The 26,316-nt window shown below is 55.5% G+C and overlaps 1 protein-coding gene and 1 long non-coding RNA gene across 21 annotated transcripts; one reads left to right on the plus strand and one right to left on the minus strand.

Annotated features, from left to right (window-relative positions):
- Positions 1–754: 754 nt before the first annotated feature.
- LOC130532912 (calcium/calmodulin-dependent protein kinase type II subunit gamma) lies at positions 755–22,886 on the minus strand. Of its 20 annotated transcripts, none has more exons than XM_057045882.1 (23): positions 22,655–22,886; positions 20,644–20,738; positions 18,020–18,079; positions 16,427–16,481; positions 16,282–16,347; positions 15,344–15,416; positions 14,112–14,214; positions 13,618–13,701; positions 13,396–13,490; positions 12,916–13,038; positions 12,747–12,830; positions 12,537–12,579; positions 11,708–11,770; positions 9,549–9,589; positions 7,092–7,175; positions 6,233–6,277; positions 6,119–6,164; positions 5,889–5,969; positions 4,467–4,607; positions 3,827–3,902; positions 3,629–3,723; positions 3,281–3,517; positions 755–3,194 (listed from the first exon to the last, which is right to left on the minus strand). In XM_057045882.1, exons 1-22 carry the CDS (start codon positions 22,717–22,719, stop codon positions 3,285–3,287), a joined length of 1,851 nt encoding a protein of 616 aa, XP_056901862.1. In that variant the 5' UTR covers positions 22,720–22,886; the 3' UTR covers positions 755–3,194; positions 3,281–3,284. The 20 variants fall into 20 exon arrangements, with proteins under 20 accessions (XP_056901862.1, XP_056901853.1, XP_056901871.1 ...); XM_057045873.1 differs by having other exon boundaries at positions 6,110–6,164; XM_057045891.1 differs by lacking the exon at positions 11,708–11,770 and having other exon boundaries at positions 6,110–6,164.
- On the plus strand, positions 8,721–9,529 carry LOC130533264 (uncharacterized). The gene is made up of 2 exons (XR_008952526.1): positions 8,721–8,776; positions 9,300–9,529. It is a non-coding gene; the product is annotated as an uncharacterized LOC130533264 (long non-coding RNA).
- Positions 22,887–26,316: the final 3,430 nt, after the last annotated feature.

Genomic DNA, 26,316 nt, shown 5'->3' on the forward strand with positions numbered 1-26,316 from the left:
GTCAGAGAGATCCAGGGGTCAGAGGGAGTCAGAGGTCAGAGAGATCCAGAGGTCAGAGAGATCCAGAGGTCAGAGCGATCCAGAGGTCAGAGGGAGTCAGAGGTCAGAGGGAGTCAGAGGTCAGAGAGATCCAGAGGTCGGAGGTCAGAGCAAATGAGACCAGTTTCAGTTTCTACTTGGTGCCTTTGAAAAAGTCCAACTTAACCAACTGCTGAGTTTTCCTCATTAATCACACTGAAAGAGAAACCACAGGGAGCTGTCCTACATCCCACACACACACACACACACACACACACACACAACACACACACACACACACACACACACACACACACCCCTTAAAATAACCAGAACATCATGAATAACACTGAGCCTTTTTCAGGAGCGGCTGCGTCTCTGCAGCTTTGATGAAACGGACACGTGCACGCGGGCGCCAGCGGCCCGGCGGTGACACGTGGCGGCGGATGAGCTCGGAGGGCGAACATCGTTCCAGCTGCGACTCTGGGCGGAGCCGACGTTTTCCCGCCTCAACCGGGGCGCCGGCGCCGTCCGGCTGGACTCAACATTACAGTGTTATGCAATCAGGCCGAGACCTGATGAAACGTCCTGATAATTCTCACACACACACACACCACACACACCACACACACACACACACACACACACACACACACACACACACACACCAACCCACACACACACACACCCCGGGGGGGCGGGGGGGGGTTAAAGCAGACGCTGAGAGGAGGCGGAGCAGTGCTGAAATAGTATTTTTATTAAATACTTTCAAGATCGAAGAATAACAAAGTTATGATGAAGACCAACTAACACTCAGACAAACACTTTGATAGTCGTCAATTCATGTTCGTATTTCATTTTACATCATGATCATGCAAAAAAACTCCAGCATCCAGGTGAAGGCTGGGGGGAGAAAGCGCCGCCGCTAGACGGAGGTCACGGCAGGAACACGCCAACATCGAGGGCCTCATTCCAAACTACGGCTCCGCAATCCTTTTTTTTTTGGAGGTTTTTTTTTGTTTTGTTTTTTTAAATCAATATTTTGCTGTTTTTTTCTCTTTTTTTTTTAAACATATTTTTCATGTCACCTTTTCAACATTCCAGATGGAGAAAAATTTGTATTTTAAAAGATGCAAATATTATATATTAACACTAGCTCCATCCCTTTTTCAGGTAGGTACATGGTAAAAATGCAGTAACTGAAACATGCACATAACTAGGTCCCCCCCGCTCTGCCCCCCCCCTGGTCCCCCCCCCGCTCTGGTCCCCCCCCAGCTGAGCAGGCACCATTTAAACCACCAAAGGTAGATTACAACTGATCAATTATTTAGCCGCAATCTGTCTGATCACTCCATCTGCAAGTCTGTCGTCTACCCCCCTCTTTTACCCCCCCTCCCTCTCTTTTACCCCCCCCCCCTCTCTTTTACCCCCCTGTGAGCGAGGATCGAGTGCAGAACTCCAGCTTGGCAGAATTACAACAACAAGTCAACAGCAACAGCGGACGACAACGTAAAACTCAAACCAGTCAACACGGGAACAGAGAAGCCACAGAGGGGTACGAATAAACCGGGGTGGGGGGCAACACGGGGGGTGGGGGGCAACACGGGGGGTGGGGGGCAACACAGGGAGGGGGGGCAAGATGGGACTTCACGCGGATGGACGGAGACAATTAAGCAGCACAGCGAGGGTGGCACCGTGGTCACAGCGGTGGTGCGAGATATGTTACAAAGCTTAAAAACACACCACCAGGGGCACGCGTGAGAGTGTGTGTGAGTGTGTGTGAGTGTGTGTGAGTGTGTGTGTGATACACCTGCGTCACAGCATTATGGGACTTAAGGGCACTATAATGGAGGACTCCGAGACAGTGTTGGGTTTGAAAATATTCCCCATTTTTTTTGTTCCCGTTCTGAAAAACAGTCGTACGGCCACAGGGCTGAACCTGGAAGAGTGTGTGTGTGTGTGTGTGTGTGTGTGTGTGTGTGTGGTGTGTGTGTGTGTGTGTGTGTGTGTGAGAGAGAGAGAGAGAATCAGCGAGCTGTCTGGAGGAAGTGGGAGAATCAAAGTGAGTGGGGGGGTCATGCCCAGATGCACAGGATGCGTCTCTTGGGTACATGTACATATATTACACTTTTCTACATAGATCTATACACACACTGTGTTTACACAGTGTTAGAAACAAACAAACAAACAAACAAACGGCCCTTGCAGATAGAGAGAAAAGGGGTGGGGGGGGGGGGGTGTTAAAGGGAGAGGGGATGAGGGGCAAACATGCAGACGCCTCCGCCGGCGCCCTCGTCCCCCACGAGCGTGGGTGCGAGCGGGTTCTTTAAAAACAACAACAACAATGAGGCGGTTCTAACAGCCCCCGGATGTTGGAGGCTCCGCTGCATCACCAGAAACAACAGGACACTAAAAACACCCCCAAGCTGGAAGGTGACGAGCCGCCCGGCTAAACCCCCCCGGCCGGAGGAGGAAGAAACACACAAACGGAAGAAGACGTCAACACATAAAAGCCTAAAGTTCTACACTTTGGTGCTTCGTGTTTCTGACAGTTTCTCTCCTCGAGGTCTCGGAGCTCACGTGATCACTTCCCCCTCCTCATCCTCTCACAACGGTCCGGGTTCGACCACAACGTCGCCCGCTCCTCCCTAAAACGCCGAAAAAAACCAACAAAAAAAACAAAAAAAGCCCAAAAAAAGGAAGAAGGTTTGTAAAACCTCAGCCGCTAACCTCCCCGCTCCGCTCCTCCCTTCTTAGATAGTGAAGATAAATGCTTGGTTGCGTCTTGTTGGTACATCTAGTCATAATTTACACAGCATATTCATAACGCAGAAACTGTCACAAGTTCAACTGGACGTCGCCTCCTCGCGCGGGACCGCTCAGCTCGCACGGGCAGAAAAAAGACGGCTGCCAGGGGAGGATAGTGGGCAAAGAGGCGCCCTCCTATCAGGCATGCATCATCCCAGGGGGGCGGTGTCTTGTGGAGCCCACCCCCAGCAGGTCAAAGGGTTGAGGGGGGACAGGGTTGGTTGGTGTCGTGGAGAGGGATGCGATCTGGCCCAGCCGGGCTCCTGGCACGAGCCCATCCACGCAGAGGACGGGCCCCTGAAACACGGTCACGGAAAAAACACTGCCCCCCAAAACGCAAACTCCAGCGGGCTGGAGGCTCAGGACCACTGTGGGGGGGGGGACACAGGCAGGAGACAGCAGCTTAGACGCGGGGGCACGTCACCACGAGCCAGAACCCACCCGGGCCACCGACCTGATCACTGGAGCGGTGCGGCCGGGGCGCCCGAGCAGTGGAAGTGCACGTTGAGCCACTTGCTGTCGCGGCGGTGCCACACCCGGGTCTCCTCCGATTGGCTGGAGCGGGGACGTCCCGTGCTGTCCACGAACTGCGTGAGGCGGATGTAGGCGATGCACGCCGCGTCCTCGCCGATCAGGTGCACGTGCGGGTTGAGCAGGGTGGTGTGCACGGGCTTGTTGTTCTTGCTCAACACTGAAGAAGACAAGCAGGTCAGAGGGGAGACGGTCGGAGGTGAGAGCGAGCACCGTGGGCGGGGCGGGGCCACACCACGCCACGCCACGCCACGCCACCATTAGGACTCACAGTTTTCAAAGTAGAACTTGTGGAAGTCCATTCCCTCCACCAGGTTCCCCAGAGCCTCGGGTTCAAAGGAGGTGAGTCCAGGGTCGCAAATCCTCCTGAAACAAAGGAGCGGCGGCGGCGAGGGCGAGAAGACGGAGAGATGTGAGCACGGTTAAGTTAAAGGCAGAAGAGAGGACGAGTGGAGGGCGTGGAACTCACGTGTAGGCGTCAAAGTCTCCGTTGTTGATGGCCTCGATCAGCTGCTCCGTGATCTTGATGATCTCCTGTTTGCGAGCTGCAGAGACGGGAACAAAGACGTAACTGGACGGGAGGAAACGGAGCAAACCTTCAGCTTCCAGGTCCGTCCGTGCTCGGGGGCTCCGGACAAGCGTCCCTCGCCGCCACTCCGCCGTCCTCGCCGCCCGGGGGCCAGACCCCCACGGCGGGGAACAACAGCGTCACCTGACAGAAGCTACAGATGGAGGAGGAGCCATGGGGGAGCCAGGCTGGACAGGTGAGGACAGCGGGGATGACTGGACACGTTAAAGGTGAGAGACTAGAGTCGGGGGGGGGGGGCACGGCCCGGTCTGAGGCAGCGCTGCCAGAAAGATTCATTCTGGGTTCCAAACATCTTCAAAGTCAAATAAATTCCTCACTTATTAATCCTGCAACGTTTGTGGGATGGACGCAGCTTCTGACCCGTCCACTAAATCACCTAGCATCAGGAGGTCCAGTGGAGCTAGAAATGGCAGCAACAGCAGAGCTCGACTACAAGGGGGGGGGGGGGGGGCAGGCGTTAGCTACAGCCGGAGGGAGGCGCCACACAGAAAAGCCACGCGAGTCAAGGCGGCGTTCTTACTCTGCTGAGTGTTGTTTACAGCAGCGACAGCGTTGCCCCCTAGTGGAGCGGCAGGTACGGAAGCCTGTGAGGGCTCCGAGTCAGGGCAGGAGCTGTTGCCCGTGCTGTTCCAGGCCATGCGCTTTACGTCATGCGGAGGAACTGAAACACACAATGGGTGGTGAAAAGACAAAAGATGGAGGACAAGGACGGCAGGGAGAGCACGGCCGACACCCACCGACACCCAGAAACAGAGCGAACGAGGGAGAAGGACCAGTCAGACAGGTGAGACACGAAGGCAGGCATGCAGAGGGGACAGGGGGGGACATGAGAGGACAGGGGGGACACGGAAGGACCCAGGAGGACATGGGGGGACATGGGAGGACACGGGAAACAGCTGGAAGCAAGCTGGGCTGAGGAGGATGAGGATGGTGAGGAAGGTGAGGAAGGTTGAGGATGGTGAGTGATTTATGTAAATTAAACAGACGTGTTGGGAGGAAACGCAGGAAAAGAACAAAGAGTCCAGCAGGGAAGAGAAGCCTGGAGTCAAAGGAATGATTATTAAACAGAGGACAAAGACAATCCTCTGTGTGTGTGTGTGTGTTACAGTTAGTGCATGTGTGTGTGTGTGTTACAGTTAGTGCATGTGTGTGTTAGTGTGTGTGAAAATGTTAGAACAGTTCTAGAACATCCAGGTGTGATGTAAGCAGGACTTCCTCAAGGTGGAGCTGTCATATTAGGAGGACAGGGGGGAATATGAGGACACACACACACACACACACACACACACACACACACACACAGCGGGTTCCCACAGAAGAATTCCACAACGTGATGGCCTTAAATTGACATTTTCCTAGTTAGTGACACTAACTATCTCAACTAGATTAAACTACCACCACTAACGATCGGTCCCGTGTTTCCTAACCAAACCTTCTGATGCTGTAGAACGGATGGCTGAATGTTGGCCCCCCTCCCCCGGACTGTGTCCGTGTGTGGGTGATTGTGATTGGTGGAGCCTGTTTAGTCCCCAGCAGCCTCCGAAGGTTCTGCTCAGGTTCTGCTCAGGTTCTGCTCAGGTTGAGCAGCACCATAATGGCTGATCATGAGCCTCCGTGCTGCTGCGCTCTGGATGGAGGCTGGTGGACTGAAACCATGGAGGCAGCCGCTAGCTTAGCATGTGTGGCAACAGGAAAACATTAGCATAGGAAAATCCTCAAAGATGTTCCCAAGTTGGAAAAAGGTAGAGATAATAATGGAAACCAGTGGGAACCCTGGCAGAAGCTGGGTGGGTCAGAGTGAGGGAGCTCAAAGATGCTAGTGACAGGGACAAGCCGAGGTGGGAGCAGGTACCAGGGTGGTGGTGGGGGTGGGGGGAGGGAGGGGGGGGGGGTCCTTGCCAGTGGCCACCAGTTCAGACTTGGTTGCCATGGATTAACTTACTGGCAGGTGAACTTTGAGGTGAGGGCAGAAGTGGGGGCATCTCCTCTGCGGCGCTACTCTGACTCAGCGCCGAACTGTCCACTAAAACACACACATGATAACATGTACACACACACACACCACACACACACACACGCACACACACACCACAGGCACACCATCATGGTTCCCGACAGTCCAGCGGCACCAAGCTGAGGAACATCAGAGGAAACAGGAAGTACCTTTCCTACCTTTCATTTCCTCCTCGTCATTGGTGGCGTTGCTCTCCGTGGATCCCTGCGGAGACACAGACAGGCTGCAGCCACAGACCGGAGGGTGCTGATGCTCACTCACACACGTCTTACCTTGACCCCGTCGGGGGGGTTGTGCACCACTGTGCTCTGGGACTCCTGCAACACAGAACAGACAGTTGGCCAGTGCGACACAAGCTGCTTCCTGTGCCTCTCAACTGGTTTAAACTGGCCCCCCTGCTGTAAACCAGGGGTCACCAGGGGTCACCTGGTGTGACCCCGGTCCTACAGGGGTCGCCCCTGGTGTGACCCATCCAGATGTTTTAGGCTTAATTACACAAATCCTGAGTTAATGTCAGATTACTTTGACAAATATGCAGATTTAATGTCTCGTATGAGGTTAATTCTAATGGATGCGCTCCTTCCTGTCACCAGTTGAGCGGCACGACACACACTGCAATAAACACACACACACACACACTTCACAACATGCTAATGCTGAACAACAACAACACCACATGATAGATGTGGCAGTATGACAAGGATGTCCATGAGGATGTTAATGAAGGTCACAGGACAGAAATGGTTGGGTCTTTGGGTGACGGGGTCAAAGGTCAAAGGTTAAGGACAGGCGGTTGCAAGGTAATGCTGATTTAAGCAAATGGTGACGAACACAGAGGCCATGAGAGGATGAATTCTGCCGATCTGGGATCAGGTGGGTCTGGTTCACTGCACTGAAAGAAAAGTTCATGCTGTTCAATCTAAAAAAGCTCCAAAGTAAATGGAGTAAAAGCATCGTTTCCCTGCTTCACGTGCAGCCGGGGGGGGGGGGCTAAAATGGTGGGAGAACGGAAACACAACCTCCAGAATGGGAGATGGGCGACAACAAGCAGCCACTACAACAATGGAGGATGAGGCACAGCACGCTGCTACGCTACTGTGGGGGGGGCGGGGGGGCGGCGGCCTACTGTACCATCTGGGCGTTGGTCGCCATGTTGTTGTCTTTCAGGGCATTGATGGCGCTCACTATACTGTTCTTACTGTTGTTGGTGGAAGGCTGGGACAAGAGCGCAGACACACACGTTACACACACTCGGAGTCAACACACACGTTACAGACACACACACACACGTTACACACACTCAGAGTCAACACACACGTTACACACACACACATGTTACACACGCACACGTTACACACACTCAGTGTCAACACACACGTTACAGACACACACACGTTACAGACACACACGTTACAGACACTCGGAGTCCACACACGTTACAGACACAGACACACACACACACACACACACAGAAGCATGGCGGCTGGGAGCTAATGGCCGCTCTCCCTCCCAGGCTGTAGAGGGGTAACGGGGTAAATGAGAGGGAGAGTGCCACAGAATGGCCTTTAGATCGTCCTTTTTACTGCCTCACTAACTCTCCATGCCTCTGCCACTTAGCTGCACCGAGAGACCCCCAGGACAGGGCAGAAAGAGAGGGAGGGGGGCGGGAAGCCTAATAGCAGCAGAGTGGTGGTGACTGCTGGGAAAAGGGAGCAGGAAACCGTTGACTGAAAACCATTAAAACAGGAAAGGTTGGAATCCACGGACAAAGTGTTACGCAATCACGTTTCAGAGGAAGTTGGATAAAGTTGGACGACGACTGTTTCAGTTTATCTCCACTCCCAGCTGGGAAAGGATGATGCTGCTGAGAGAGGAGAGGGAGGAGTGAGCTGAGGAGTGAGCTGAGGAGTGAGCTGAGGAGTGAGCTGGAAGAGTGAGTCGCAGGAGTGAGCTGCAAGAGTGAGCCGGAGGAGTGAGCTGAGGAGTGAGCCGGAGGAGTGAGCTGGAAGAGTGAGTCGCAGGAGTGAGCTGGAAGAGTGAGCCGCAGGAGTGAGCTGCAAGAGTGAGCCGGAGGAGTGAGCTGGAAGAGTGAGTCGCAGGAGTGAGCTGCAAGAGTGAGCCGGAGGAGTGAGCTGAGGAGTGAGCCGGAGGAGTGAGCTGGAAGAGTGAGTCGCAGGAGTGAGCTGGAAGAGTGAGCCGCAGGAGTGAGCTGCAAGAGTGAGCCGCAGGAGTGAGCTGGAAGAGTGAGCTGGAAGAGTGAGCCGAGGAGTGAGCTGGAAGAGTGAGCCGCAGGAGTGAGCTGAGGAGTGAGCCGGAGGAGTGAGCCGAGGAGTGAGCTGGAAGAGTGAGCCGCAGGAGTGAGCTGAGGAGTGAGCCGGAGGACTGAGCTGGAAGAGTGAGTCGCAGGAGTGAGCTGGAGAGTGAGCCGCAGAGTGAGCTGCAAGAGTGAGCCGCAGGAGTGAGCTGGAAGAGTGAGCTGAGGAGTGAGCTGGAAGAGTGAGCCGCAGGAGTGAGCTGCAAGAGTGAGCCGGAGGAGTGAGCCGAGGAGTGAGCTGGAAGAGTGAGCCGCAGGAGTGAGCTGAGGAGTGAGCCGGAGGACTGAGCTGGAAGAGTGAGTCGCAGGAGTGAGCTGAGGAGTGAGCTGGAAGAGTGAGCTGGAAGAGTGAGCCGCAGGAGTGAGCTGCAAGAGTGAGCCGCAGGAGTGAGCTGGAAGAGTGAGCCGCAGGAGTGAGCTGGAAGAGTGAGCCGCAAGAGTGAGCTGAGGAGTGAGCTGGAAGAGTGAGCTGCAAGAGTGAGCTGGAGGAGTGAGCCGAGGAGTGAGCTGGAAGAGTGAGCCGCAGGAGTGAGCTGAGGAGTGAGCCGGAGGAGTGAGCCGAGGAGTGAGCTGGAAGAGTGAGCCGCAGGAGTGAGCTGAGGAGTGAGCCGGAGGACTGAGCTGGAAGAGTGAGTCGCAGGAGTGAGCTGGAAGAGTGAGCCGCAGGAGTGAGCTGCAAGAGTGAGCCGCAGGAGTGAGCTGGAAGAGTGAGCTGAGGAGTGAGCTGGAAGAGTGAGCCGCAGGAGTGAGCTGCAAGAGTGAGCCGGAGGAGTGAGCCGAGGAGTGAGCTGGAAGAGTGAGCCGCAGGAGTGAGCTGAGGAGTGAGCCGGAGGACTGAGCTGGAAGAGTGAGTCGCAGGAGTGAGCTGAGGAGTGAGCCGGAGGAGTGAGCTGGAAGAGTGAGCCGCAGGAGTGAGCTGCAAGAGTGAGCCGCAGGAGTGAGCTGGAAGAGTGAGCTGAGGAGTGAGCTGGAAGAGTGAGCCGCAAGAGTGAGCTGAGGAGTGAGCCGGAGGAGTGAGCTGCAAGAGTGAGCTGAGGACCTTGTGTTTCTCCCCAGAATGTTGCACATTCAGTGTAGTTTTTAGTCACAGCTGCCACAATAATCCTTCATTCATGAAAATTACTGATGAACCTGAGGAGGACGGAGAGACAGACAGAGAGAGAGAGACAGACAGAGAGAGAGACAGACAGACAGACAGAGAGAGACAGAGAGAGAGACAGAGACAGACAGAGAGAGAGAGACAGAGAGAGAGAGAGAGAGACAGGTGACTTTACCTTAGCAGAGTCGGACTTCTTGTTGAGTAAGCTCTTGCAGGCTGTGAAGGGGACGGAGGACAACAGACAGGAGACAAATGCAAACTTTTACTGTTGGCAGCAGAAATACTTCACTTTTCCAGCTCTTTACAATTCTGCCACTTAAGCAGGAAGTGCAGTTATTGATCCCGCACGAGGACGAAAACATCTAGATTGATTCCAGAACGGAGAAAAAAGACCAACGAACATGCTTTTAATGGTTATTTTGCCCCCCCCCCCACTTCTGGCCAGATAATTTGCTACTCTCTGCTAAACCCATTCAACTTTATTAATTCCCATCGGGGAATAAAAGCAACCTGAGAGCAAAGTAAACTTCCTTGATCCATTTAGGAGAGCCAGTAGATCTAAAGGCTGAGTGATGTCAGGGTTAAACTGCCCCCCCATGACTCCGGTCAGCAGGTTAATGTCAATTATTGATCTCTTTCAGGAGCCAACGTCACGTTTCCTTCTTAATAAATAAACAAAAGCCTTTTCTACGGACACACGGACGTTCCAAACAATCTTATTTTGTGTTTCTTACCTTCCAATAAGGAATGGGAGAGGGGGGGAGAGGGGGGAGGGGGGGGGGGAGGGTTGACAGAGAGGGCTTAGTCTCAGTCCAGGGGGACGGAGAGAGAGGCACAGCACTGAATGCAGCAAACAAGACCACTCATGCTCCTAGACGGCGTCCAGTTAACCGCGGCCGGCCATGCAGCATCCAGAAGGCAGAAACGGGTCACACCAGGTTTTCATCGCACACCCGGAGAACGGCGAGCCGGCCGTCTGAGGCCGCCGCCCCTAATGCTAATGTAATCCATCAGACAGCCACCAGAGAGCCGGTGGCCTTCGCCGCCTCCAAACGCGTCCTTCCCCCGCTCTTTCTGACAACTGTCGCCACTTTTACGGGACAGATTAGGCAGAGTCAAGATGACGCACGGCGCCGGCGCCCACGTGCGCACACGTGCGCCACCTTGACGACAAATGCGAGGAAGGAAGAGTTAGAACGCGTCTGAATTTGGATCTGCTGCCGGTTTTCTACAGAAAGCAGCCACTCAGGACACCCACATGCGAAAGGCTGCAAGGCAAACGCCTTTCTAGGAACATTCAGGGAGAGCGGAGCCTGCCGGCAGGAATCTGGGCCGGCGCCACCGGGCCCGGTTCAGCCACACACCACGACAGTCAGGTACAACCGAGGAAGCCGACGAGGAGACAGAGGTGCCGAGGTTGCGATGAGTGACATCATCAGAGGACCGAAAGAAAAGCTGGATGAGTAAAGGAAGAGGAGCAGAGTGGGATGATGTCACGCGCGACACGTCCGGAACTTACGGGCAGCTTGGTCCAGTCTCAGTGAGGCGGGGTCGGACAAACCACCCCCCACCCCCCCGATCGGAGCGTCCCGATCACGCAGCCACACCTGCCTTTCTTTGGGTTCTCCACTGATGTCACCACCACCGACACGGGTCTCCCCCCGACCCCCCCCTACAGCTAAGGACACGCTTGTGCCAGTGTAGAGCAAAGAGGAGCTTCTCTGCAAGGGGAAAGAACTCCGTCCTGCTCTACACTGCGGTTCTACTCGATCCTTGGAGCCACCATCGGAATCGCCGACCTTTAGCCGTCTGCCCCAGCCAGCGGGGCGTGAGCCCAGCCCACCTTTCCCCACCCTGGACCTCAGGTCGGACGATGGCAGCACGCCAACCCAGCTCTTGCCAGCCCCCTGCTGTGTCAGATCCTGCCGCCCCAAAGGGTACATGCCCCTCCTCCTCCCCTGCCCCCTTCACCCTGTGCCCGTCCTCAGCCGGGAGGGTCAGAATGGAACTTGGAAGGAGCCCAATTGGAGATGAAATGGGTGACGAGCTCACGGCTGCATGGTAGTGAGGCGCAAGTTGGAACGAGAAAATGCCGGTGGGCCGATGAAGGACGCTGACGTCCGTGTGTATGAGGTTACAGATGAAGACCCCTCCCCCCCCCCCATGTATGTCTGAATGAGCCCCATGGGTGTCTGCATGCATGTGTGCCGGCGTGTGAATGTGATGGGATGGAGACGCTGGCATGCAGGACTGTTCAGGGTGGCAGCCCCCCCACCCTGCCCCGTTAACAAGAGGTAAGCATGTTGAGAGGATGGGCGTGTCTCTGGGACGTACCTTCCTGAGCCAGTGAGGCCGTGGAGGAGGCGGCAGCAGCAGAGTTGGTATGCTGCCGGCCCACTATTGGACAGAAACGCTACAGTTGGGAGGGGACTGTGCAAAGGTCGATCTACTGTTGATTCATGGGCCGTGGAAACTACAGGCGGTGCTGACAGGAGCCCGACCCCAGGCCCGACGCACGGGCTCCGGCACTAACGGGCACCCCTGTAGTTCCCCAGGCTCACGGGAGGAATGATCAGCCATCACCTGAGTGACCGATCACTCAGAACTGAGAAGGAGCCCCGGAAACGTCCTTCAGTTCAGACCCACTTTAATAACAGCACACTGGGCCGTCATGAAATATCTCATAAACATTTCTGCTGCTCTCGGAAAAGCAAACACTCCACCGGCGGCAGAGAATGCATGTGAGCGCGCACGCACACACGCTCTCACACACACACACACGGAGAGACAGACACACAACACAAACAAAAGAAGAGACATATTAGCTTAGACAAAGACAAAACAGGCAGCCAGATCAGGAAAAAATACATTTAAACCTGAAATATCGCTTGAATTAAAGGAATCTGCAATGATAAATATTATCAATACAACAGAATTTATGACATGACTGGCAGGATGTAAAAATCACTTCAGAAATCCAGCTTTGCAACACAAAAGCCTTGTTATTTTGAGGATGAGTGGGAGTGTGTGTGTGTGTGTGTGTGTGTGTGTGTGTGTGTGTGGTGAGGGGGTTAAAAGAAGAGCAGAGGACTCTATCCACTCTCCTCCTTGCTCTCCCTCTGCATGCGCTGCGTGGGAGGCTGGGGTCGAAGAGCACACCCACCTGAGAAGTTTCTGGACACCAGCATGGTGGTGAGAATGGCTCCCTGGAGGAGGAGAGAGAAGTCAGGCCAGCACAGCCAGTCTTATTTCAGGACTTCCTTTAATAAAGCTGGGGGGCTGTTTCCAATGAGATCAGCATCTCCAGAGGAGAGATGCACCCAAAACACTTTATTTATCAGGCAAATTGAAGCCGATCTAACGATCCCGGTACCTTGAGTTTTCGGCGAGCGTTGAACTTGCGGAGGCACTCGACAGTTTCCTGTCTGTGCATCATGGACGCCACGGTGGAGCGATGCTGCGGGGGAAAACAGACAGTCAGCACTTTCCCCCGTGGGCATTAATGAGAAGGTGACAGCAGGCTGCCGCCATCACGCCCTTACGCAGATCCAGGGGTGTTTCAGGGCCTGATCGGCTGTGATCCTCTTGGCTGGGTTGATGGTCAACATCTGGTTGATCAGGTTCTTGGCCTCCGGAGTCACCGTGTCCCACTCTGGGGACGGAAACTGAGGAGACAAGCGGGACAATTCATTTGGATCCATCCTCAAGTGCTGGTCCGCAGGCAGCCGTGCACGTGTTGGAGCGGACGCGTCCACAATCCCGCCGATACGAGGACGAGATGCTCATTCCTGAAGGGTTTAACAGGACGCCGCCATCGCCAGAAAGTGACTTTATTAGCCCGACGCCGAGACAGAGGACGCGCTTTAGTCTCCAATTCTCCCGCAGACACACAAACGCACCGCTCTGCAATGCGTCAGGGAGGCCCAGATGGGATCAATATCTTGGGACCAGCTCTCCGGTGGAAATGATTAAACTTTTCCCAATTCACACTCGACAAACGGGGAAGAATGAAGCAGGCTTACGTCATAGGCTCCAGCCTTAATCTGTTGATATAGTTTGTGCTGATCTTCATCCCAGAATGGAGGATATCCCACTAGCAAGATATAGAGAATCACCCCTGACAGAAAAAGAAGGAAAAGTTGTTACAGAAACAGGACGATTCTTCGAGTTGTAACACGTTTAACGAGGCTGACGTCTGCAACAAGCCGGCACAATTATCCTCACAGGTGAGGGTGAAGACTCACCACAAGCCCATATGTCCACCGGCTTGCCGTAGGGGTCCTTCCGTAGGACCTCCGGGGAGAGGTAGCCGGGAGTGCCAGCAAAGCCTTTCCGACAGACGAAACAGGAAATTCCGTTAAGCAACCTTCAGATTCTGAGGCTATTTCAGAGCAGTGATGTGAACGGTTGAAGTGATAGTGGCTCACAAACATCAGATTATGACAGTGCAGAGTCACGAGCAAACAGCCGGGAATCATCTTGTCCCTGCTGGACAGCCAGCCAAACGCTAGCAGCTCGGACGCTAGCCAAGACACAATGGCCCAAGCGTGAACCGCAAAGTGTCTGTGAGCCTCTTAAACAAGGCTTACATGGCAGGTGGACAGGGCTCTAATCTAGAAGGCCTCGTCAGCAGCCACCTCTAAGCTAACATCCAGAAAAAATGAGCGACACCCAGATGGACGGACCATTTCATAGCGGTCTGTTTGACAGACGCGTGTCACTGTTTGTGTTCTCTTACCAAACCAAGCCTGCTGGTCTCCCTGCACTTCGATAGCAAGGCCGAAGTCTGCCAGCTTCACCGCCGCTCCCTTCATCTTGCTGGCCAGCAACAGGTTCTCAGGCTGGGACAGACAGGCAGACACACGGTGAAGCACAACGCAGGTCAAGACAGAGACGGGGACGGGGACGGGGACGAGGACGGAGACGGACGGGCCGTCCCCACCGCAGCGCCGTCCCACAAACATTCACGTCTGATGGTTTCTACGCAGCGCCTGTGGGGGTGAGCTAAAGGTAGCAGAAACAATGAAAAGGATGGGGGATGCAGAGAGAATCTCTACATTGCCTTATATGGACATAGGTCCGTAGCCATAGAAACCGGTAGGGAGTCGTTTAGGAAGCGCCGCAGCCTGCGTGTTAAAAGGAAGGAGTGCTCAGAGAGAGGCGGCGTGTGGCCGCCCGCTAGATGGCTGCTGGTTGGGCAGAGCAACGTAAATGGCTGCAGTAAAAGCCCACTCAGAATAAAAGGCCAACAAATCAGACAGGCAGCATCGGTAATGGTACTTTCTGACTGACACACACACGCACGCACACACACGCCACAGACACCCTTCCAGATGCACACACACCTCCTAACCCCTGTGAAAAGATAGAATGCCTGACTGATTACTGTCCATCATGTGACGATTACATTAGCATAAAGCAGCTCCGGCAGAGAAAGGATGCAGCATCCTCCGCGCTTTGGACAGGAGCCTGAACGCATCGTGGGCTGCTTCAAGCCCCGCCCCCGCTGCGCCTGGGGTGGTGTGATGTCACGCAGGTTGTCTTGGTAACTTCTGAGGTTTGTCCGTGCCGTCGTCGCCTCTCTCGTACGAGTCCCGCTTCGCATCAGTGCAGCGTGCGCGTGCGTGCGTGTGTGTGTGTGTGTGTGCACGTGTGCGGTGAGAGTCCTTGTCTTTCCTTGCCATCGGTGAGAGAGCGACCCGACACGTGACCGTGACTCAGCCTTCAGCAGAGACACGCATTTGGGCGCCCCGTCACACACACGCACACAGTTTTGGACGTGTCCAGGGAAGCGGACAGATCGGAGGACGGACGGATGGAGAGAGGGAACGCGGAGGAGAAAGAAAAAGAGAGGAAGATAGACAGAGATGGAGGAAAATCAGGAGCCGTCGGTGCGTTTCCATGGCCACGGGCAGAGGTGTGCGTGTGCATGCAAGTGTATAGTTGTCACGGCAACAGGCAGCCACTCACCTTGAGGTCTCTGTGCACAATATCATGCTGGTGGATATGATTGACACTCTCCAAGATCTGACTAATGCAATGGCTGCAGAGAGCAAAGGGGGGGGGGGGCAGACAGACACGTGTCAGTCGCCAGCTCAATGACCAAAATCCACCTTAAAAAAATACAGTCTTTTTTTTTTTACAGTGTGAAAAATAAGAAACAACAAGGTGAATAAATCCCCATCGAAGCCATTAAAACTGGAGGATGTGGGGAAACTTGGCACTTAATTAGACAATAAAGTAATCAGATGAAGCAATCAAAACACTAATAGGCTTCAAGGCCCCCCCAGCAGCAGAGGACAAACATGGACGCTGGAAACATGGACGCCGGAAACATGGACGCCAGAAACATGGACGCCGGAAACATGGACGCTGGAAACATGGACGCCAGAAACATGGACGCCATCCGTGTAGAAACGTTAATAATGGGGGGTCGTCCACCCAGCGCCGCCCTCACAAACACCCTCCTGCCCCGTTCCAGATGAGGTTAAAGGGTCAGAGGTCACGTGCGTGTGTGCACGTGTCCGTGCGCAGCCGTCGGGCTCAGCCTCCCCCCTCCCTCCCCCTCCCCCTCCCCGAGTGAGCGAACAGCCGAGGGGAAAAAGGCCGGAATGTCAGAAAAGAACCCGATTCTTTGAAATGAGACGTTCTTTTCTTTGTTTCGGGGGGAATTCGTCAAAAGTGGGCTGTTAATTTAGTGAGTCTGTGGGGGGGCGGAAGGATGGTGCACTTGTTGGGGGGGGGGCATCTGACAGGAATACAAACAAAGCAATTATATCCATCCTCCAGTGGCGACAGTGTGTTCTCTCGCTCCCTCACACACGTGCACACACCCACACACACAGCTTATTTTGTGCAATCTCTCGTTTTGTTACTGGGCGTTTGGGGCGTGCACGTGAGGCGCCTACCTGGCGTCGGCTTCACTATAGTACTCCCTGGCTACAATGTCTTCAAACAGCTCTCCTCCTGTCACCCTGGGGGGGGGGAGAATAAAGGGGGGGCATTAGCATCCACGTTAGCATCCGCGTGTCGAGCGTGATCCAGAACACTCACAGGTCAAAGACCAGGTAGTGGAAGCCTTCCTCTGCGATGCTGTCGTGGAGCCTCACTGTGAAGAGAGGAGAGACGTTAAAGCCCGGCCGGCCCGGCCCGGCCCGGCCCGAGGACGGGGCTGGAGCCTGCTGAGGACCGGCTCCCCCCCACTGAGGTGGAACAGCTGGAGCCAGATGTTCCAGGAGAGCTGACTGGTTCCGTGTCCATGAAACCATCACGTGAAACCAATATCAGCAGGACGGCCCTGCAGCAGGAAACTGGAGCAACTGCCCCCCCTCCCGTCTTCCTGCCCCCCCTACCGTCTTCCTGCCCCCCCTCCATCTGTCTCCAGCTCCTCTTGGTTTCATCTCTCCATCTGTAGCCTTTCTGCCCTCCTTTGTCCTCAACACAAATGATCCCAAAATGTTATTTTAAAAGGCCCAGAAGGAGAATAAGGAGAGCAAAGAGGGGCAGGAGGAGAGGGGCAGGAGGAGAGGGGCAGGGGGAGAGGAGAGGGGCAGGAGGAGAGGAGAGGGGTAGGAGGAGAGGGGCAGGAGGAGAGGAGAGGGGTAGGAGGAGAGGGGCAGGAGGAGGAGAGGGGCAGGAGAGGAGAGGGGTAGGAGGAGAGGGGCAGGAGGAGAGGAGAGGGGTAGGAGGAGAGGAGAGGGGTAGGAGGAGAGGAGAGGGGTAGGAGGAGATGAGAGGGGCAGGAGGAGAGGAGAGGGGCAGGGGGAGAGGAGAGGGGCAGGAGAGGAGAGGGGCAGGGGGAGAGGGGCAGGAGGAGAGGAGAGGGGTAGGAGGAGAGGAGAGGGGAAGGAGGAGAGGAGAGGAGAGGGGCAGGAGGAGAGGAGAGGGGTAGGAGGAGAGGAGAGGGGTAGGAGGAGAGGAGAGGGGCAGGAGGAGAGGGGCAGGAGGAGAGGAGAGGGGCAGGAGGAGAGGGGCAGGAGGAGAGGGGCAGGAGGAGAGAAGAGGGGTAGGAGGAGAGGGGCAGGAGGAGGAGGAGGAGAGGGGCAGGAGGAGAGGGGCAGGAGAGGAGAGGGGCAGGAGGAGAGGGGCAGGAATGCAGCGGGCATCTCTCACAAACACGCTGATGTCAACAGACAGCTGATGTCAGACGCCTCTGTCAGTGCTCCGTGTGACTGCAGTCACCCATTTTGTGTGTTGACACGATCCCGTTAGTCATGAGGGTCCAGACGGCCATCATCATCATCATCATCATCATCATCATCATCATCATCATAGCTCAAAGTGACCTCGGCCCTCCCGACTGGGACACCACCACCATTAATCAGGAGGCCAACGTCGTGGTGGCACCGGGTTTAACGGCAGGACCGTGCACGCCTCAACGCCGGCATTAGCATTAGCATTAGCAACAGGATACAAAGATGACAGGAGCATCATTTAACAGGGAGAAGGCAACAAACTCGTGCAGCTTTTGTAATTACGACCTGTTGGGCTCCATCAAAGGCAGCTCAGTTTGGTGTGAAACCACCAGAAATCCAGAAAATAATCACTTCACTCAGACTTCTGCGCCTCTTATTTGGGAATCTTAACAATTCCGGCCCATATTTGACACCGAACGAGACGGGAAAACGGCGCGAACAGGAAACTCACCGATGTTGGGGTGCTTCAGCAGACGGCAGATCCGAGCCTCCCGCTCCAGCTTCTGATGGTCTGAGAGAAGAAACAGAAAAGCTCCGCGTTAATCTGAAGGCAAATGGGCCAGAACCCTCCCGTCGGGGTCCGGAGGAGCACTAATTCCTGGCTCCACCCACATGAGCATTAATCTCAATCTGTGGTTATTACGCTGTAATTACAGCCGACACTGGGACCGGCTTTGCTGCTGAGCTGGAGCCTTTTCCCCTCACGAGCAGGGCGCCGGATGTGAGCTTGAGAGGAATTCACCAGGCCGTGCGTCGTCACGGGCGTGCACGGTGTGTTGAAGCGTGCGCTGGGGTTGGCGTGTGTTGCTCTAATTAATGTTTCTGTTCTGGCTGCTACCAAAGCTAAACCAACATCCTTGTTTGAGCCTTTGGTAGAATCCTGCAGCAGTATTTGTGCACTTGAGAGCCGGAGCTTCAGCGACACGCTCCCTTGTTTCTGACCAACAAGGCCTCAGCACGTGCACGTGCGCACTAGGATCACAGTTTCCAGGCAGTTGTGAGCGTTAGCTGGTGGATATGGTCTTTACTGGACTTTATTGATCTGCCCTTTTAACTAATAATCAGGTTTTTCATTGATAAACACCCACATTTCTGGGTCTGATGTAACTTCCTGTCGTCTCCCTGCAGGTGCTCATTACTATGGTGACGCAGGACTGAGAGGGACGGGAGGAGGCAGGATTAGAGGACCGCGCCCCCCCCCCCAGTGTGGCGGTGCGTGCAGTGGCGTCGCTCCTCTACCTCGCTGCAGTGACGCTGCAGGACTCGCCGCCTTAATCAATCAGAACCACAGTGTGGAGACGAAGAGGCAGAGGAAGAGGCAACGATGGGGCTGGAGGGTAATGACTGCCACTTCCTGCTGCTCTCTGATTGGCCATCTGCTTGGCTGAGGGGCGGGCCTACAGGCGGCTTAAAGCCTGGTCACCTCCAGACTGGAGGATCAAGCTGGGCCCAGTTCAGCAGGCATGGAACCGCTACACACACGCTACACACACGCTACACACATGCTACACACACTACACACACTACTAATCAGCTGACAGGATGTCACCACCTTCACTAGATTTATCAAAAATAACACAGCTACATTATTTTAGGGGGAAAAGGGACACTTGGACCAGCAGCGGTATCAAACCGGTCTGACTGGGGAACACTGTGAATGATCACCATCTCAGCCCTGAAGGTATGGGAGGACTGGGAGGACTGGGAGGACTGGGAGCACCAAATGTTGACCCATTAATAACCACGAGCCTCACTGGTGAGAGGTGAGAAACCAGACGAGTCCAAAGCTTCCGTCAGGTGGCCCAGACGCAGCGAGCAGCACTCAACAATGAAAGATGAGCTTTCAACAGGAAATGGACCCCAGCACGGATGTTGGAGCACGTGCACGTACCGAGCATGTGATTCAACATTTAGTGAGCCAGCTTTTCGTCTTTTAGGTATCGAGTCATTTTTCCTTATTTGTTAAATGAAACTTAAACCTCTGCGACCCCCAACACATTAGAAATATAATCACTGGGTAGAAATAGGTGTATAACCGTGTGTGTGTGTGTGTGTGTGTGTGTGTGTGTGGAGCCTTCTGCTCACTTACAACCACCCCCACCTGCATGTAGGCTGGACCGCCTCACAGCCAACCACCTCTACCCATGGCCACATCCCATCTGCACCACTTCCCTGTTCCCTCCGTCTGCTTGCTTGCTTGCTTCCTTCCTTCCTTCCTCTCCCTCTCACCACCCCCCCCCTCCTCAGATTACTGCAGTGTTTACCAGAGCTTTGAGAGACTTACCCACCAGGCCACGCGTGAGGTCACACTCGCCCCATCAGGCTAAAAAAAACCTGCCCAAATCCTAGCAGGCAAGCTGCCTGCTCACGCACTGGCTGCCTGTGTGGACGTGATGCGCCTGTGTGGGGGGGGGGGCACCGAGCATCAGCTGGACGGCCTCTCCTGCCTCCACCTGGCTGTTTGGTCTCGTTTCACGTGTGTTTCGTACGGCTGCTCTCTACCGTTAAAACTCCTCCTCTTGGCCAGCGTTCTTCTCCCCTGGTGCAAACACACACCTACATTGTACCGCCCGCCTCCCCCAAGAGCCCAGACCATAATAGCAGGAGCTCCACTACACACACTCGATGGCAGGGATAGAACCGCCATCATGTTCGGACACACAAACGTCAACATACAGACAAAAGAGGGGAAACGGGGAGGCGCCTGTGGAATCCGTGGGGTCTTAGCTGCTGATGAGATACATTAAGCATAAGTGGATTAGCCTCAATCCCCCCCCCCCTCTATAGAAAGTGAAGAGGAAGACAGTGGGAAGGAGAGCAGCCAAGAAGGCAGAGGGGCAGAAGGACACAAGGAAAGTGTCAGTGTGTGTGTGTGTGTGTGTGGGGGGGGAACTAAATGCTGGTTACACACCAAAAAAGAGATATGTTGTTGACCTGTATGTAACAGGTCAGATATAAATGGTTTAAACTTTGGGCCATTTCTCCAGATAATGATCCCCATCATAACTCTGTGTGTGTGTGTGTGTGTGTGTGTGTGTTGTGTGTGTGTGTGTGTGTGTGTGTGTGCGGTGTCACCTCTTGCAGACAGCTTCTTAGTGTTGATGATTTTTGCAGCGTACTCCTGTCCTGATGACTTCTTCACACACCTGCGCACCACTGAAAACGCTCCCCTACGAAGACAGAACACAAGCTGTTGAAGGGCCCAAACAGCAGCAACATCACGAGACTCGGAGGCAGGAGGGCCGGTACCAGGACCGGGCCCACGGCCCGGATCTCCTGCAAACCGTTGATAATCGCCACAAGACCCGACCCGAAAGCTCTGTGGGAGAACCAATGTGCAACAGTTGGGAGTGCGTCGCTGCTGCCAGAAGCAAATGTTGGTGGACAGGAAGGTGGTGATGAGGGGAGCTGGTGAAGAGCCCAGCATCACTGGTGAAGAGCCCAGCATCACTGGTGAAGAGCCCAGCATCACTGGTGAAGAGCCCAGCATCACTGGTGAAGAGCCCAGGATCACTGGTGAACAGCCCAGGATCACTGGTGAAGAGCCCAGGATCACTGGTGAAGAGCCCAGCATCACTGGTGAAGAGCCCAGCATCACTGGTGAAGAGCCCAGCATCACTGGTGAGAGCCCAGCATCACTGGTGAAGAGCCCAGCATCACTGGTGAAGAGCCCAGCATCACTGGTGAAGAGCCCAGCATCACTGGTGAAGAGCCCAGCATCACTGGACTCTTCCCATCATCCCTGGTGAACAGCCCAGCATCACTGGTGAAGAGCCCAGCATCACTGGTGAAGAGCCCAGCATCACTGGTGAACAGCCCAGCATCACTGGACTCTTCCCACCTTCCCTGGTGAACAGCCCAGCATCACTGGACTCTTCCCACCACACCGGCTGCTCTCTGCCTGCCTCAGGAAGAGGACGGCAGCTTTTCCAGCCACTCTTGTACGCAGCGCTGTTGCCTTCTGCTCCTACCTGCGGCTCTTGGGTTCAATTATTTACCCGTAAATGAGACGTGGCAGGTGACAGAAGCGCGGATCAGAGCCGCCACCTTAATAAGCCGGGATGGGGAAAATGCATTACGCAGCGGTTACGGAAACAGCGGCCAAGAGAAATGGACCAGAGAACCGGAGGCAGCATCCGGTGGGGAGGACGTGTAGGTGTGTAGGTCCCCGAACGATCAGGGCCATCGATTACTGACAATTATTCGGGAGTGGAAATGGCAGCTGGAAATGAAGGCGGCTGCGTCTCGATCGGGCCGCTGTCGCCCCGCTGCTGCGGCGGCGGCCGGAGGAGCCTCGGCCGGCCGCCAGCAGCAGATGTCGGCGCTGATGGAACAAGAGGTTGCGGCCCCGTTTCCTTGTCGTCATCAAAATACCGAGAAAACACGTCATTCCCCCTTGCAGGGTGGACGCACCGTCCTGGACAGGAGCTCACACCCACGACGCCGAGCGCAGCCGCAAGAACTTCCTCCTTCGATGATCCAGGGGTTCGCGGCGTTGCTCAACACGGCCGCACAAATCATCTGCAGCTGCTCGCAGGGGGGGGGTGGGGGGCCGCCGGCCTAGTTAGCCAGCGAGCACAGCCTCGGTTCTGTGGAGCCTGCGAGGAGCTGTCAGAGCTGCGGGCCAGTAAATGTCACAGGGCTCCGGCTGCGGCGCCTCCGGGGCCCCGCTGACGGCTCCGGCGCACCAGAAAATAAGGGCTCGCAAACACGGAAGGGCTCGTCCCCGCCGGTGCTCCCGGCTCGTCGCGGCGCATTTTCGGCTTAAACGCTGAAAAGAGTGAGCTAAACCCGGCTAGTTGGTCAACATCAGCGTGGTAGCTGCGGGCTACGAACCGAGCCTGAACGCGCCGCGCTCCGGCACCGCGGCAGCAGCTAAGCTAGCCGATAGCAACCGTGCTTTAGCCCGGCTGCGCCGCGACAAAAGCTCCGCTCCGGACCGGTTCTGCGGGCTCGACACCGAGGCGGACGCTGCTGAGGAGGCTGCTCTCATTCGGGGATCTGCTAGCGGGCTAACATGGACGCGAGCGAGGCGAGGCTGCGGGGGTGGGGGACGAAACCAGAAGACAAACACGATGCTGCTTACTTCCCCAGCTCCTCATACAGCTGATACTCGTCGGTGAACCGGGTCGAAGTTACGGTGGTTGCCATGGTCGGAGCCGCGAGTGGAGCGCCCGAGCCTTGGGGTACGACGGTGGCTCTGGTACGGGGTCCGGGAGGAGGGTAGCCTAGCCTCCAGTACTGGAGCACCTTTACTGACAGGCAGGCGAAGCTGAAGAGGATAGAGGCGAGCAGAGACGGAAAGGGAGGGGCCGGGGGAGGAGGAGTGTGTGTGAGAGTGTGTGTGTGTGTGTGCGCGCGCGCGCGTGTGTGTGTGAGAGAGAGAGCTCTGAGGGGACCTTATGTGGCCAACCCATGGAGAGGACCTGGAGCTGACCAGAACAGTGACCTGATGTCCTGTGAAGGAGGCTGTGAGCTCAGGTGAAGGAAGCCCCGCGGCTCCTCCACCGCCGGCGGGACCCGCACGGGCGGAACACCGCGCACCGCAGACGGGTCCTAATATGGTCACGCATCATTTCTGAGACGCGGGTCGATTTAGAGCCGTGGTGTTGCGTCGAGGTTGGGCTCAGGCGGGATTTGCTGCCGCTCCGAGCGTTCGGTGGAGCCGCACGACAGGAATGTCCCCACAAGAATAGCTGCACCAAGTAATGCGGCGCAGAAGCGGGGACACCATCCGGGACCGGGGGTCGGAACACGGGGAGATTGGGCCCAGTGGTGTCCCGTCCGGGGGATCTGGACTGGGCTTGATAGCGGCCCGTGCTGAGAGGGTCCCGTTTTGATAACTGCCCGGAAAAAGTGTTTTTGGGGCCCAACTTCCTGCCTTGTGGTCCCGACCCGGTCCAGACCTCAATGCAGCAGGGAGGCAAACTGTGACCCGCACCAACACGCACGGCAGGGGTCCGTGCACGAACACAGCAATCAATACTGATTAATGCAGGTCTTAACACGGGGGGGGGGGGGGTTCTTTCGGAGCCACGGGTCTCGCCTTCACGTTAGAGGGCGCGTGCGTGGGCGCGGAGATGGGGCAGAGGGACCAGTGTGACCGCCGGATCCGGTTTCAGCGCGCGCCCCCGTGGTTCTTTTTCCACAGCGTGGGGCTCCGGGTTCGGCGGCGCTAAAAGATGGTGTCACACAAATCCGGAGTGCTCCGCTAAATGTTTAATGTGGCGTGAGGGGGGGGGGGGGGGGCATGGGAGGACAGGGAGGACCGGGAGGGGGGGGGGGGGGGTGCGCCTGCTCAGCACTCTGCCCCGCACAGCAGAAAACCCTGACTTCACTCGAAAACCTGCACGCGCGGCGGCGTCGCCAGTGCGGGAGCGCAGAGCTGGAAAAGTTCCGACACCGGAGGCCGAAGCTGCAGAGCAGCAAAAGGAGGCCACGCATCCGCGTGCACGAGACCACCGCAACGTAGGCTCGCGGCCCGCTCCTGCCCTCCTTTTCCTACGTGCGAACCCTGCTGCCTCTCCTCCTCTTCCTCCACCTCCTCAGCCTCCACGCGCGTTATATAACGGTGAACTCCTCAGCCTTTGTTATCTCACACCAACCGCGCACGCGGCCGTGTCCGCTTGATGAGAGACAGCGGGGGGGGGGGGGGGGGGGGGCAGAGGGAAGAGCGAGTAGGATGAGAACTGGCAGCGAGTGAGGGAAGATGTGCACGGGGGGGGGGGGGGGGGGCTGCAGCGGCCCCGCGCTCATCGACACGCACGCTGCTGGAATCTTTGCTCTTTTCCTTATTTGCGCCACAACTGTCTGGTCACCCGCCATTAGGTAAATGAGCGCGTGACGCGCCCGGCGCTCGTGCACGACGCGGTCGGCCTGCTTTAATCTCTTAATCCCGTTGCAGCACTTTGAATCGCCTCCGCTGCCGTCACGCCTGCACGTGCGCAGCGCGACTCTCCATTACCTGAGCAGGTAACCCCCCACAGCCTGATCCTCCTCTGGGTCCTGGGGCAGCTCCAGGACCACAGCCCGATCCTTCTCTGGGTCCTGGGGCAGCTCCAGGACCACAGCCCGATCCTCCTCTGGGTCCTGGGGCAGCTCCAGGACCACAGCCCGATCCTTCTCTGGGTCCTGGGGCAGCTCCAGGACCAAGGCCTGATCCTTCTCTGGGTCCTGGGGCAGCTCCAGGACCCCACCTGATCCTTCTCTGGGTCCTGGGGCAGCTCCAGGACCACAGCCCGGTCCCTCTCTGGGTCCTGGGACAGCTCCAGGACCACAGCCCGATCCTTCTCTGGGTCCTGGGGCAGCTCCAGGACCACAGCCCGATCCTCCTCTGGGTCCTGGGGCAGCTCCAGGACCACAGCCCAATCCTTCTCTGGGTCCTGGGGCAGCTCCAGGACCACATCCTTCTGTCCAGAAAAGACCAAAACATCCGGATGCGTTTGGGCCTGACTTTTCCTTTTGTTGAGACTAATGAGGGTGAATGTGCCATCTGTTACATCACCCCCCCCCCCCCCCCCCACCCAGAGGACGGACGGGGCCAGGAGCTGAGTCATGACGCTCCCGGACATCATCTGCTGGGGGGTGGGGGGCAGCCAGGAACGCTGACTTCTCCTTCGTGCCGTGGCGACGTCCTGGAGCATTAAAGCTCGCGACCCCCAGCTGCCACCGACAGTGGCGGTCGTGTCTGACAGGTCGCGAGCGTCGGCGCGCACGACGGCGCTGGGGAAAAGAGAGCGCGTGGCCGATTAAACTCCGGGCTTTTCTGTCACTTCAGCCAAGACAAACAAGTTCTATCAGAGTTCGGAACGTCGGAGCTGCGTGACGTCAGCTCGCTCGCTGCTGCTTCATCACCCAAAGAATCTCTTCTCAACATTATTCTTATTTTTAATCCCCCCCCAGCTTCAATAATCCCCGTTAGGCTGCAGCCACGCGGCCCACAGCAGCCGCAGCCCACGGGTCACGGGCCTGCCGGATAACACACGCCCACACGTCCATAGGAACAGTCAGGGCACATATGAAATGCAACGATTTTACATAGGAATAATTATTTATAGGCACAATTTCAGGAACAATAAAGACTGAGGAAATGTTCAAACAACCCTTTACTACAAACTACCTGTCAGCACTTTGGGGGAGTCATTAAAAACACTTAATCATGAAGCTAATCACTGGATCTGAGGAAGGTGAATGATTGAATTGTTGTTTCCGATAATAAAACGGCTCTAACAGTGCAAGTATCAAAGGTTTGCTACAGTTTGAGGAGAGATTTCCACACAACACTATCGGGATCCACTCAAGATAAGCATCATTAGCTCACAAATGAATGAGTATAATTGCTCTCAAATGCACAAAAGCGTGCTGTCAACGTAAACAAACGCGTTTTGGGTTTTTAAATAGTGTCTAAAAGAGATTCAACGCGCTTTTGTCCTCAGTGAGACGTCTTGATCACCATGAATGTGAACACACATCCAGCAGAGGGCAGTAGAGTACGGCACTGCAGAGAGAGGAGCCCTTTTATTCTCATTATTAAATATAAAAAAGAACAATTCATATCAATCGGTGTTGCTATTCATAGTGGTTTATTGACATTATAAAATATTGAGTTGTTTGCTCGAGTATACTTGTGTTTTCTGATAAGAAGAGCCTGGCTAGTTGTTGTTGTTGTTATTATTATTATTGTTATTATTATTATTGTCATTATTATTATTATTATTATTATTATCATCATCATCATCATCATCATCA

This window comes from Takifugu flavidus, chromosome 1 (genome assembly GCF_003711565.1).
Source record: "Takifugu flavidus isolate HTHZ2018 chromosome 1, ASM371156v2, whole genome shotgun sequence".
Lineage (NCBI taxonomy): Eukaryota > Metazoa > Chordata > Actinopteri > Tetraodontiformes > Tetraodontidae > Takifugu > Takifugu flavidus.